Below are 13,328 nucleotides of genomic sequence, written 5' to 3' on the forward strand. Positions count from 1 at the left end.
CGATATCCCCATTCAGCAACTGCTCTGAAACAGTGGTGAGGGGCACTCATGCCACTAGGCAAAGCTTCAGGCAGTGAACTTGGCTGTTTACTTTGTGTGGCAGGAGATGTTGCCGGGATTCATGGACAGTGGCACATGGCTTATTTGGTTGGTCAGGAGCCTGAAAGGAGCAATCTCAAAATTTTGGGAACACAGAGGTCTGACGACAAGGCACGTCAATGGGCCTGTGGGAGTAGGCACAAAGAATGAAGATCTCTGTACTTCATGTTAATGTGCACCAGTGAGCATCCACCACAGAGGCTGAAAACAACCAAGCAGATAGAATGGACTGGCCAAGGAGCGTCAGCCAGACTCTGTCCTCTGCCCCCATATTGCTGGCACAGTGGTCTCCTGAATGAAGCAATCATGGTACCAGGGTGGAGGCTATGCATGAGTCTAACAACATGGACTCCTGTAACCAAGGCTGACCCACCAACTGCCACTGCCACATGTAACCTGTCAGCATCAGAGACCAGGGCTGAGCTCCCTGAAGGAGCCAACGAGCTATTTGTTGGCAAGTTGATTACACTGGATCCTTTCTATTCTAGAAAAAGCAATAATTCATGGATCCGGGTGTGGGTTTGCCTTTTCTGCCTGCAATACTTTCTGCCAACACCACTATCAAGCTCACAAAGTGTCTACTTTGCTGACATGGAATCCCACATAACTGCCTAGTTACCAAAGGACCTGCTTTATGGTAAAGGAGGTATGGCAATGGGCACACGACCAGGAGCCCACCATTCCTACCAAATATGCACCATCTAGAAGTTGCTGGTATACTACAGTGATGGACTCACCTCATGGAGATTCAGATGAGGCTCCAACTTGAAGAGGACACCTGGGAGGTGGGGTGCTAGCCTCCAGGAAGCAGTATGCACTTTATATCAATAACCACTTTATGAAGCTCCATCCCTAATGGGCACAATATCCAGTGACCTATTACAGGAATTTGTGCTTCCTGTTCTGCAACACTAAGTGCTGTGAGCTTAGCCATCCTAGATGTCACCAAAGAGGACACTTCTACCAGGGAGCAGAGTAATGTTGAAACTATGGCTACCACCTGGTCACGTGGGACAATTTGTGCCAGTAGATCAGTGGGCACAGAAGGGAGTAACCATATTGGTAAGGATACCTGACCTGCAGTATTAGGAATGTGTAGAGCCACCTGCCACGTGATGAGGGCAGGCAGGAATGGGTTTAGCACTCGGGCAACCGGAACAGGCATTCAGAGGAGCGGGGCATCTCTTGGTACTCCCCCACCCAGAAACTGTAAACAGGCAAGCCTGGCAACATGTCCTGGTAAGGGCAGGCCCCCAGGAGCTCAGACCCTCAGGCACGAGCCATCTAGGAGAGCTAAAGTGTCAGCCGTGAAGAAATCTAAAATGGGTGGCAGAAAAGGGAGATGGTGAGTATCATCTGTGGCCTGGGAGGGCAACTGCACCAGTGAGGGCTACAGCTCATCTCTCTACCCACCTCTCAGAAGTTCCCCCAGATACTCTGACCCACTAGAACACTGGAGAATCTATGTCTGAATGGACTGACCTTAATGTGAGAAGCAAGTAGATATGAGTAGTTCACCGGGTGGACTCAGTCGTCGCTGTTGGTGCCTACCCAGATTACCTTTCTGGCTTGGTGTCGGAAGCGGGCCCTGCCCAGGTGCCGAGTGTTAGCTGCTAATGACCCCAGAGCCCTGCCTCCAGTGTCGCCCTGCCCAGGACATTATCTCCCTACTTGAAGAGCCTAGAGCCAATAACTGGCTGATCCAGGGGCACCTCAAAGCAGGATCAACAGTGGGACAATCCACACTCCAGAGCTCCCCGTGGGATCAGGCTGAAGCTAGACTCCAGCTGGGACTTCCATCCTTTCTTTATTCCTTTTCCCTATCCTGGTTCCCCCATTCAGCTTATCCTGAGAACATTCCCTCTATAAATCACTCGCGCAGGAGCCCCATTTCAGGTTTTGCTCCTAAAGAATTGAATCTAAGAGAATTGCATATTAAAAATACTGTCTACAACCCAACACCAAAAAAGCAAGCAACCCAATTAAGAAATGGGCAGGGGCACCTGGGTGGCTCAGTCGGTTGAGCAACTGACTTCAGCTCAGGTCATGATTTCATGGTTTGTGGGTTCGAGCCCCGCGTTGGGCTCTGTGCTGACAGCTCAGAGCCTGGAGCCTGCTTCAGATTCTGTGTCTCCCTCTCTCTCTGCCCCTCCCCTTCTCATGCTCTGTCTCTCTCTGTCTCCAAAATAAATAAACATTAAAAAAAAAAAAAAAAAAAGAAATGGGCAAAGGACTTGAACACTTTTCCAAAGACATATAGATGGCCAATAAGCACATTTGCCCAACATCGCTAATCATTGGGAAACTGCAAATCAAAATCACCACGAGATACCACCTAACACCGATTTGGAATTGCTATAATAAAAAAAGAAAAGAGTAAGTGTTTAGAAAGGATGTGGAGAAATTATGCATTGCTGGTGAAAATGTGAAATGGTGCAGCCACTGTGGAAAACAGTAAGGTGGTTCCTCAAAAAGGCAAGCAGAGAATTGCCATAGAACCCAGCAATTCCACTTTAGGGTACATACTCCAAAGAATGAAAACAGAGACTCGAACAGATATTTGTACGTCCATGTTCATAGCAGCATTATTAATAATAACCAAAAGGTGGAAGCAACTCAAGTGGCCAGTGTAAGATGAATGGATAAACAATGTGGTCCATCCGTACAATGGAATATTATTCAGCCTTAAAAAGGAAGGAAATCCTGGCACCTGTTACAACATAGATGAATACTGAAGACACTACGCTGAGTGGGACAAGCCAGACGCAAAACAACAAACTGTTACACGATTCCACGTATATGAGGTTCCCAGAGTAGTGAAATCCATCCTTGCAAGCGCCAGGCTAATCTCTGTATCATTCCCATCAGTCCATGTGCTGCCAAAACAAGCAGAGGAAGTACTGGCCTCGCAGGGCTCGAATTCTCAACCTGGGTGTTATTAGCATCACACTCAAACCAAGTGACCTAACCGGCCAGCTGTGTGTCAGAGTCTCTCAGGGGGAGAAAGCAGATGGTGGGAGCCAGGGGCAGGGGGAGGGAGAATGCCGAGTTGTTTAATGGGGACAGAGTCTCCCTTTCACAGGATGAAAAGAGTTGTCAGGATAGATGGTGGAGATGATTCACAACAATGTGAATGTGCTTAATGCCACAGAACTGTACTGTTAAAATGGTAAATCTTGCATTACACATATTTTATCATAATAAAAAAAAAAGTTTTTATACTATTAAAATACACCTTCCTGGGGCGCCTGGGTGGCGCAGTCGGTTAAGCGTCCGACTTCAGCCAGGTCACGATCTCGCGGTCCGTGAGTTTGAGCCCCGCGTCGGGCTCTGGGCTGATGGCTCAGAGCCTGGAGCCTGTTTCCGATTCTGTGTCTCCCTCTCTCTCTGCCCCTCCCCTGTTCATGCTCTGTCTCTCTCTGTCCCAAAAATAAATAAACGTTGAAAAAAAAAAAATTAAAAAAAAAAATAAAATACACCTTCCTGGGGTGCTTGGGTGGCTCAGTTGGCTAAACGTCCGACTTCAGCTCAGGTCATGCTCTCACGGTTCGTGAGTTCGAGCCCCGCGTCGGGCTCTGTGCTGGTAGCTCAGAGCCTGGAGCCTGCTTCAGATCTGTCTCCCTCTTTTTGCCCCTCCCCCACTAGTGCATGCGCGCCCTCTCTCAAAAATAAAAAAATAAACATTAAAAACATTTTTTAAATACACCTTCCTTTTCCAAGGGGGGCGGGGGGAAGAAATACTGCCTTGGATGGAAGTTGTTTTCTTTTTCCTTTTTTTTTTTTTTTTGGATGGGAGTTTAAAAAAATTAGACAATAAACAATTAGACAATTAAACAACAGAATTAGATACATACAACAATGATATCAAGTAATTAAGGAGATTGATGGAGCTAAAGTCACCTAAAGTCCTTGTGCTGTCTAGGAAGTAAAAGTATTACTCCAGGACCCAGGTAAGAATAGAAATAGACTGTATAACTTTCAAACTAGAAGAGGTGTGTGGAATGACTGGAAAAAAAAAAGTTGCTCAATCCAAGAGAGAGAAAGGAGAAAAAACCCTGCATGGGTGCCTGGGTGGCTCAGTTAGTTAAGCACCTGACTCTTAATTTCAGTTCAGGTAACAATCTCACAATTCATGAGTTCAAGCCCCGAGTCGGGCTCTGTGCTGACAGCTGGGAATCTGCTTGGGATTTTCTCTCTCCCCCTCTCTCTCTGCCCCTCCTCTGTTCACACGCACATTCTCAAAATAAATAAGTAAACTTTAAAAAAAAAGAAAAAACAACCCATAAACACAGATGGGACAATACAAGTGGCAGATTTAATTAAATTAGATACAAATGAACAAAATGCTCCAGTTAAAAGAAGAGGTATGTCCTATATGCTAGAAACTAAATGAAATTAAAAACATATACAATTTGCAATAGACTAAAAGAAATATAAAGTATCTATGAATCGAATCTAATAAAACTTGAGCAGGGCCCCTCGGTGGCTCAGTCGGTTAAGCGTCCAACTTCGGCTCAGGTCATGATCTCACAGTCCGTGCTGACAGCTCAGAGCCTGGAGCCTGCTTCAGATTCTGTGTCTCCCTGTCTCTGACCCTCCCCCATTCATGCTCTGTCTCTCTCTGTCTCAAAAATAAATAAAAACATTAAAAAAAAAAAAAAACTTGAGCAAGATCATAATGGACAAAATGATGAAATCCTATTGGCAAACCTTAAAGAAGGCTCAAATTAATAGTGAGGTAGATAGACCATGTTGATGAGTCAGAAGACTCAATGTTGTAAAGATGTCAATTTTCTCCAAGCTGATTTACAGCTATAATGAATTCCCAATCAAAAGATCGGCAGAGGGATGCCTGGGTGGCTCAGTCGGTTAAGCATCCAACTCTGGTTTCAGCTCTGATCATGATCTCACAGTTTGCGGGATCAAGCCCCATGTCGGGCTCTGTGTTGATAGTGTGGAGCCTGCTTGGGCTTCTCTCTCTCCCTCTCTCTCTCTGCCCCTACCCTGCTTGTACATGTGCTCTCTCCCTCTCTCTCTCTTTCTCTCAAAATAAGCTTAAAAAGATCAGCTGAGTTATTAGTGACATTGATGAGCTGATTTTAAAACTTAAGTGAAAAAGAAAGTGGGAGAAAAAATTCACATGGAAGTAGAAAGAACCGTAATAGCCAAGACACTCTCAAGGAAGAAAATAAGGTGAGGACTTACTTAGCAGATAGAAAGACATGATCTAGTGACAGTAACTAAGATAGCTGCTACTGGCATAGGAATAGACTGACAAATGGAACAGAACAGAGTCCAACAACCGACCTACATATATATGGACATGTCACAGGTGGCGTTGCAGATGGTGGGGGGAGAGCAGATTATAAATAAATGGTACCGGAAGAAGTGGGTAAACTTAAGGGGAAAAAAATAGAAGTGAACCCTTACCTCTCACCATAAGCAAAAGAACAATTATAAAGTTGGAGACGATATTTGCAATACACATTACTGACAATATCAAGGCTACGTAAAGAATGTGTATAGATTAACAAGAAAAAGGAACAACACATAGAAAAATGTGCAAAACATTTAAATAGACACTTCACAGGAGACAAGTCACAATGGTTAATAAACACATGAAAATATGCTCAAGCCCACTAATAATCAGCTAAATGCAAATTAAAGCCATAATTATACACCCACCAGATTGACAAAAAACAAAATCTGACAATACCAAGTGTCAGCAATGATGTGGAACCAAGGGAACTATCTTTTTTCCTGCTGGTGGGAGCGTAAACTGGAACAATAAAATTCCTGGAAGAGAGTAAAAGGTTCTGATGCCCTAGAACCCAGCAGTCAGCCTCCTGGGTGCATAACCCTAGAGAAACTCATGAAACATGGATAAAATTGTCGCTAGCAGCATTGTCTGGGACTGCCCCCCACTGGAAGCAAACCAAATGTCTGTCAACGATAAAATGGACCGTGAACCGATACACTTATATAATGGAATGGTTTTCAGCAATGAACAGGAACTACAGCTGCGCCCAGCAACACGGACAAATCTCAAAGACATGACAAGCAAGAGAAGCCAGATGTCAAAGCTTCATCTGTAGGATTCCATTCACATAAAATACAAAAACAGGAAACCACTGCAGTGGATGTACAATTGAGTGGTGAAGGCTTTATAGCAAAACAAGAACATGAGCCTCACCAAAGCCAGGGCAGGGGTTGCCGATGAGACCGGGAGAGTGGTGCTGTGATGGGGAGGGCACACGGGTGCCAGAGAGGCTCTCTTGATGGGATCGTAAAAATGTTCACTTCATAGCAATTTGTTAGGCTGCACATTTGCATTTGGCTCATTTTTCTGAATGTGTGTTTTACTCTATGGGGAAAGAAAGAAAAAAAGGAGCATGCTTCAGCTCTGGGTAGCTCAGAGCATGGCCAGAGCTGAAGCCGGAGGGTGATGCAGGAGCAGCTGTTGGGCAGCCTCTAAGGATTCATGAGGAGCAAAGGAAGGTCTGAAGGAGGCAGACGTGTCTGGGGTCAGCTGTGTGTCAAGACTCTCCCTCTCGTGGGAGCATGCCAGAAGGGAGCTTAATGAGGGCTGGCCATTACCAACCATCTTTGAGGGTCACTGCCCCCCCTGGACAGGAGCCCACCCCGAGGTCCCCCCATCAGGCCATCTTTTCCAGGGGGTGGGATAGGACATGCAGGCACAGACACAGCAGACTGGATATGGCAAGCTTCCCAGTGAGGGGCTCCGTGCCACGGGGTCATGGCCAGAGACAGAGGCCCTCCCCTCACTGCCCTCTAGACACACGGACTTGGTTTAAGTGCCAGCTCTGCCCCGTGTTCCCTGTGTGTCCTTCATGTCCTCCAGGCCTCCCTTCTCCCTTGGCCCTAAGCCGCTGACTTTTCTTCCCTGGTGCCCTGTCAGGGCGGCCCATCGCTACAGGGGTGCGGAGAGGTGGGGGCGGGGCGGGGGGGGGGGGGGGGAGGGATGCCTCCTTGGACCAGCAGGGGGCGTCCTTGAAATGCGCCCCAGAGTTGGGGCAGGGACTTGTAGCACATCTGGACTCGCTCTGTGAGGTCTCTTCTGGTTCTAAAAGCATTTCTTTTTACCATGAAAGTCTATTAACAGAAGGTAGAGAAGCTCCCCGTACTCTTTCTGATCAACTATAAAAAAAGTAAACCCACGTTCAGTCCTCTGCTTGGAGAACTTCACAAAGGGTCTGGGCCTTTCACAGGACCAGGAGTTGGACCCATCCCTGAACCCACCATGATGCTAGACAAGGCAATGAATCCTCTCTGAGCCTCAGTTTCCCTATCTGTAAGATGAAGAAGCAGGCTAGCCCCTGGGGCAGGTCCCAGGCCTTCTATTTATCCCCCCAAGACTGGGCCCAGAGGGCAAAGCAGAGGGAAGCAGGCCAGTTTGCTCGCCCCAGGGCTGTGGCCCCCTTGACTTGGTCAGGGCATACCTAAGAACTGTGCAGACACTCCACATGACTATCAGAAGCCCCCAGGAGTAGTGGGGAGGTAGCCAGGGGCTGAGGGCTGGGCTCAGAGCAGCAAAGGATAGGTCACATGGTAGCAAGTGGCAGAGCTGGGACTTGAATCTAGGCTTCTCAGACCCTCCGTTTTCTCACCTATCAAATGGGAACATAGCAGCTTCTTCTCCATCCAAACTATGTCAAGTATCCATGGGGCTCAGTGCCTGGAACCCAGGAAGTACTTGGTGAGTGGTAACCACCTTCCAACACTATAGGAGGAATAGAACATTCACGGCAGGTCTCAGGAGGGAGTGGATCCCTCTGGCTCCTCCTTTATGCTGGAGACCATGCCTGCGACCCCATCGGCCACCCAAAACACACACTCTTACCACTGAGGCCAGGGCCCCTGGGGCAGTTCAGGGAGGCAGGAGCCTGTCCTGCGCAGGCATAGGGCCCAGAAGGAGAGGTAAAGCCAGTCCAGGCCCTGGGGTGGGTCTTGGGCAGCAAGGCCTCATCCATCCAAGTGAGCAGAGGACCTATCACCAGGCTCTGGGCCCCAGAACCTCCAGACTTTCCAGCTCAGGGGTCTTCAAACACATTTTAGCCCCATGTTAGCCAGAAGTGCTAAGGCATCCCACATCCAGCAGCACATCACCAGCAAGCAGACTCCCAGGCACGGACTGGAAACCACTCTTCTGGTCCAAGCCCCCCGCTGAACAGTTTTTACAGGAAGGAAAGCCGCAGCCACAGTGGGGATGGAGTGCCTCAGTGGGCTCCCCACACAAGGGCTGAGAGGGGCAAGAACTGTAGCTGCAGGGAGGAGGGGCTGCTCGTTCCCGGGGCTGGGGTAGGGCATCAAAAGCGCCCCGTGCGCCACACTGGGCCGTGCCTGTGCTGACCCCTCCCCTGGCAGGCTTTAGAGGAAACATCTACACAGACGGTGCTGGACACTTGGTTCCTAGAAGGGACCTCTCAGTACCCTGGGGCCGCAGCCTCTCACATCCACAGAGGCCCCATCCCTCCCCCTCCTCCAGCAAGCCACCCCACCCCCAAAACATGCCCAGGGGCCCGTGGAGGTCAATCCAAACAAAGATGATTAATCCTCGGCTGGTGGGCACAAGTGCTATCCTGGGTTTGGATCTCACACAGCAAACTTCTTTCCCCACATAAGGTGCAGAGAGGATCTGATGACCCTGGGGTCCCTCCCTGCCAGCCCAGACCCTAAATGGAGTCTGTTTGCACACACACAAAAATCCAGCCTGGATGGCCGTTGCCAGGGAGAGCACCTGCTGGAATTCTGTAGTAGGAAAGGAGGGGGCGGTGAGGGCTGGATTTGAATGGGGTGTTGCCCAGGGGACTCAGCATTTGGGGACCACCCTCCCCACCCACTCAGCCTACACAGGACCCACTCTTCCCACCCCTCTGTAGCCATCACTTCCTCCAAGAAGTCTTCCTGGAGACCTCAGTGGGGTTCTAGCTCCCCACCCAGGCACACCCCAATGCTCTGGCCAGTGTGTGCTCAGCTGTCTCCCAGTAACCACCTGTTAATCCGGCAAATGACCCAACTGTACATACGGGGACCTTTTAGCTCTGTAGTCCCATTGCCTTGCCCCTGACCTGTGGCACTTCAGAGTACAGGCTCTGAGTCCAGAGTGCCCAAGGTCAAATCCTGTTCTGTTACCAGCTATGCACCCCGAGCAAGTCATTTAGGGACCTCTGCCCCAGAAGACAAGAACTTCTTAGGCTTCCTGTAAGCTGGGCTGCTGCAGCCAGCCGCTTGGATGTGGGTGTGGGTACTTGGTAAGGCTGGTCATCCCTCTCTCCCAATGAAACCCCAGCCACGGACAGAAAGGTCATCTGTGCTTTATTGTACATCAATGGCCCATCCTGGAGCCTGTGTCTTAGCGTTCCTGGGGGTGTCGGTCCTGGGGGGCCAGCCCCTGCCCTAACCCCAAATGCCCCAGCCCTGCCCAGCTCCCAACCCAGTGCCGGGTTAGTGTGCTGGGCGAGTGGGGAGGGGTGGAGGTGACCAGAATTCTTGTCCACAAAGCCCAAGCGGGGCTCGGTCCTGGGACCCTGGGCTCCTGGAAGGTTGGACAGGGTGGTCTGCATGGGACAGGAGAGCCCCCCGATCCTCTGGAGACCAGAGCTTGGCCTAGCCCCAGGGACCCAGCCTGCTGAGTGGGGCCTGGCCTTGCAGATTCTACAAGGCCCTGGATCAGAGCATGGCGCTCACTCCAGATCATGCTCTCATGCGAGCCCGTCCCGTCTGCATGGCCCGGGGCCACAGCCCCAGTGGTCGTCTCTGCCCAGAAGCATGTATGACGGGCGTCACCTGGGCCTTGTGTAGCCGTAGGGGCGCTGCAGTCGCAGGCTCTGGTGGCTGGGCAGCACGTGGGTGTGGTAATGCTCCACCAGGCTGCCCACGCTCACAAACAGCACCTCGCCCTCCAGGTAAAACCTAGAGTCCTGGGAAGGGGAAGGAATGGCAGGGTCAGGGGGAGGTCTCCTGCAAAGTGCAGTGGACAGCAGCAAGGGTGACAGTCAGGCCTGCTCCCGGCTGCCCTGTGTCACCTCTGTGCCTGCTACACACACACACACACACACACACACACACACACACACACACACCCGCCGTCCCAGCCAGGGCCCAGGTGAGGGGCCAGCCTGCCCACCTTCTCAAAGATGCGGTAGTTCCTCACTTTGTTGGAGCTTTCATCCCACACGACCAGAACCTGCAGGGAGAGAAGCCCCAGCCTCAGGAGGTGGACCGCAGAGACGGAGGAGTGGACAGAGGCATCATGCCTGGGTCCTACGGCACTTGCGGTGACCTAGGGAGGGGTCACTCTGCACGTGGACAGCAGGGCTGATATGGGCAGCCATTTGCCCCAGGGCTCCCGCCCAATAGCCTCCAATGAGACATAAGTAATAGCAGCAGGTGCCTGGCTACTCTACGACCATGTCTGACGTACATGGGAACACTGAGGGGCTCCAGCCTGGCTCAGCTGGAAGAGCGTGCGACTCTTGATCTTGGGGTTGTGAGCTCAAGCCTCACGTTGGGGGCAGAGCTTACTTGGGGAGGGGGAGGGGAGGGGGAGGGGAGGGGGAGGGGAGGGGGAGGGGAGGGGAGGGGAGGGGAGGGGAGGGGAGCAGAGGGCAGGGCAGGGGAGGGGGAGGGGAGGGGAGGAGAGGGGGAGGGGAGGGGAGGGGAGGGGAGGGGAGGGGAGGGGAGCAGAGGGCAGGGCAGGGGAGGGGGAGGGGAGGGGAGGAGAGGGGGAGGGGAGGGGAGGGGAGGGGAGGGGAGGGGAGGGGAGGGGAGGGGGAGGGGAGGGGAGGGGAGGGGAGGGGAGGGGGAGGGGGGAGGGGAGGGGGAGGGGGAGGGGGAGGGGGAGGGGGAGGGGAGGGGAGGGGAGGGGATGGGAGGGAGAAGGAAAAAAGGACAAGAAAACTGAGGCTCAGTGAGGTCACAAAATTCACCCCAGAGGAGCAGAGGCAGACCCAGCACTCTCTCTCCCTATTCCCACTGCCCCAAGCAGCCTCCCCTTCAGAGTGCATGAAAACCCCCAGCCCAGTGCCTGAGTGACTCCGTTGGTTAAGTGTCCAATTCTGGACTTAGGCTCAGGTCATGATCTTGCGGTTCATGAGATCGAGCCCCACATCAGGTTATGGGCTGACAGTGAGGAGCCTGCATGGGATTCTCTCTCTTCCCTCTCTCTCTGGCCCTTCTCTGTTCTGAGCATGTACACACACACTCTTTCTCAAGATAAGTAAACATTAAAAAAAAAAAAACAGCCGCATCAGATTTCCAGGACCCCCAGCACTTCCCTCCCATTTCCTGCCTGTGCTGGGGGGCTGGGCCACTATCCCAGCTTGCAGACAGCATTCAGTTCCTGAGAATAGATGGGGGAGGGGCTGCCAGGCAGAGACCCCAATGACGGAACGAGCTGAGATGCGAAGTAAGAGGCTGTGCAGGGAAGCGATGTATAAAGCACGATGCGTGCCATCAGCCCAAGTGTGTGCAGAACCAGACGAACCCCCCCACAAGGCAGCAGTCCCCAGGGCGCCTTCATTCAGCAGGGTGACTGTTGGGGCACCCTCCCTGGGCACCTACCTTCCCTGACTTGGTGGAGGAATCCCGGATGCAGTAGAGTCCATCCTGGGGCTCTCCCTGGGGGCTTGTGGCTTTGAACAGCCTAAAATAACACAGCTGCATCAACAAACCATCCTCAGACAGCCAACCCTCTCAGGGACCCTCCAGCCTCACTCCTCAGTGTAGGTTTTTGTCTCCTCACTATTCTGCAGCACATGGTCTGAGAGCAACTGGTGTGGTGAGGCCGGCCTGTGCGGGGCTTGGGGCCCTGCCCGGGGTGACGGGCAGCACTGGGACTGGGCTGATGGCATCCGCTGTTTTGCTGGCTTCCCCACTCTGCTCAGGGCCATGCACCTGTGCTAGCCACTGTCCAACACCAAAGCAGGTGACGGGGGACAGAAAGGCAGGGGACCTCACATCTGCAAAAACAGGGATTCGGAGAAAGAAGGGCTTCGTGCTGACCTTTCCACTTCGTAGGATTCCGTGGTATTGATAAAGACAGAGCTGGGCAGGGGCACCTGGAGAGAGGCCAATGGCGGTCAGGGTCAGGGTCTGCACCAGCCCTCCCCCCCCCCCCCACCCCGTGGGCTGCCAGCCTGTGCCCAGATCTGGGGCTGTGCACACGCTTACACTCCCGACAACTCCAGCGTCCTGGGGGCTTGTCACTGGAGGTGGCCAGTGAGGGGCCACCCCGGCCTGCAGCCCGCCCACTGCCACCTGCCCAGTGCCAGGATCCGGAGCTCTCCATTGCCTCACCTTCTCATAGTCATCGTCAGAACCCTCTGCACTCATGTCCTCAGGCTTCGAGAGTCGTCGGGGCTTCTCAAAGGAGAAGCTCCGGAAACTCTGCCCATCAGGGGGTGACCGCCTTGAAGGGGAAAAACAGAGGAAGGGACATCACTGTCACACCCCTGCACACCACCCCCACACACCCTAGGCCTCCACCAGAAAGCTCTGAAACAGGCCTTGGGTGACGGCTGCCAATGCCACTGGCAAGAGGGGTCCTAAGGGCCTGAACTCTGGTGTCAGGGGTCACACGACAGACAAGTACTCTGGGCGCTGTGGGAGAAGGCTCTGGGCTGGGGGTCTCAGCCCAGCTCTGCTGCTAACCAGCTTGTGACCTTGGCCAAGTCATGCCCCTCCCAAAGCCACAGAGAGTGGATGCATGTGAATGGATGGGAGTCCACAAACATGTCCCACACACGCGGCCAGGTGGTCCGAAGCCTCTACGGTTTCAAGGAGGATTAAAGGAGACCACACGGGGCTGGTCTGCTGGGCCGTGGGCAGTCGGCCCTGGCACACCCAACCCTGTAGCATTTGGTAAACTGACCCAGTCTGCACCATCATGGCCCCTTGTCACATAGTTCTATGAACTATGTTCTATAGTTCTAGTTCTAGAACTATCACCTGGCAAGAGGGTCCTCCCAGGCACCCTCCCACAGCAGCAGAGCTAACAGAGCCCTAGGGAGGAGAGAGCCAGAGCCAAAGGGGTTCCAGGAGCACTGGGTCAGCACGCTCACTCAAGGCTCGCCCCATGGCTCCCAGAGCCTTCACTGTTTAGGGCCCCAGACATCTCTGACCACAGGCTGTGGTATGAATGACACTGTGGGAGCAGGGGACACCAGTCTCCTGACGCAGCCCAGCAATAAAGAAGACAGTGTTCCACG

At 52.5% G+C, this 13,328-nt stretch overlaps 1 protein-coding gene across 6 annotated transcripts in view; it reads right to left on the bottom strand.

Annotated features, from left to right (window-relative positions):
- Window positions 1-9,418: 9,418 nt before the first annotated feature.
- The window catches only part of SH3BP2 (SH3 domain binding protein 2), a 35,853-nt gene continuing 31,943 nt past the window's right edge, over window positions 9,419-13,328 (bottom strand). For all 6 annotated transcript variants that reach the window (XM_086705590.1, XM_086705588.1, XM_086705589.1 and 3 more), the window contains 5 exons: window positions 12,418-12,529; window positions 12,124-12,179; window positions 11,683-11,764; window positions 10,247-10,306; window positions 9,419-10,040 (listed from right to left, as the gene is read on the bottom strand). In XM_086705590.1, the coding sequence (XP_086561716.1) occupies window positions 9,903-10,040; window positions 10,247-10,306; window positions 11,683-11,764; window positions 12,124-12,179; window positions 12,418-12,529 (448 nt within the window). In that variant the 3' untranslated portion in view covers window positions 9,419-9,902. The remainder of the gene's footprint in view (window positions 10,041-10,246; window positions 10,307-11,682; window positions 11,765-12,123; window positions 12,180-12,417; window positions 12,530-13,328) is intronic.

Source organism: Puma concolor, chromosome B1 (genome assembly GCF_028749965.1).
Source record: "Puma concolor isolate L17-30 chromosome B1, mPumCon1.1.hap2, whole genome shotgun sequence".
Classification (NCBI taxonomy): Eukaryota; Metazoa; Chordata; class Mammalia; order Carnivora; family Felidae; genus Puma; species Puma concolor.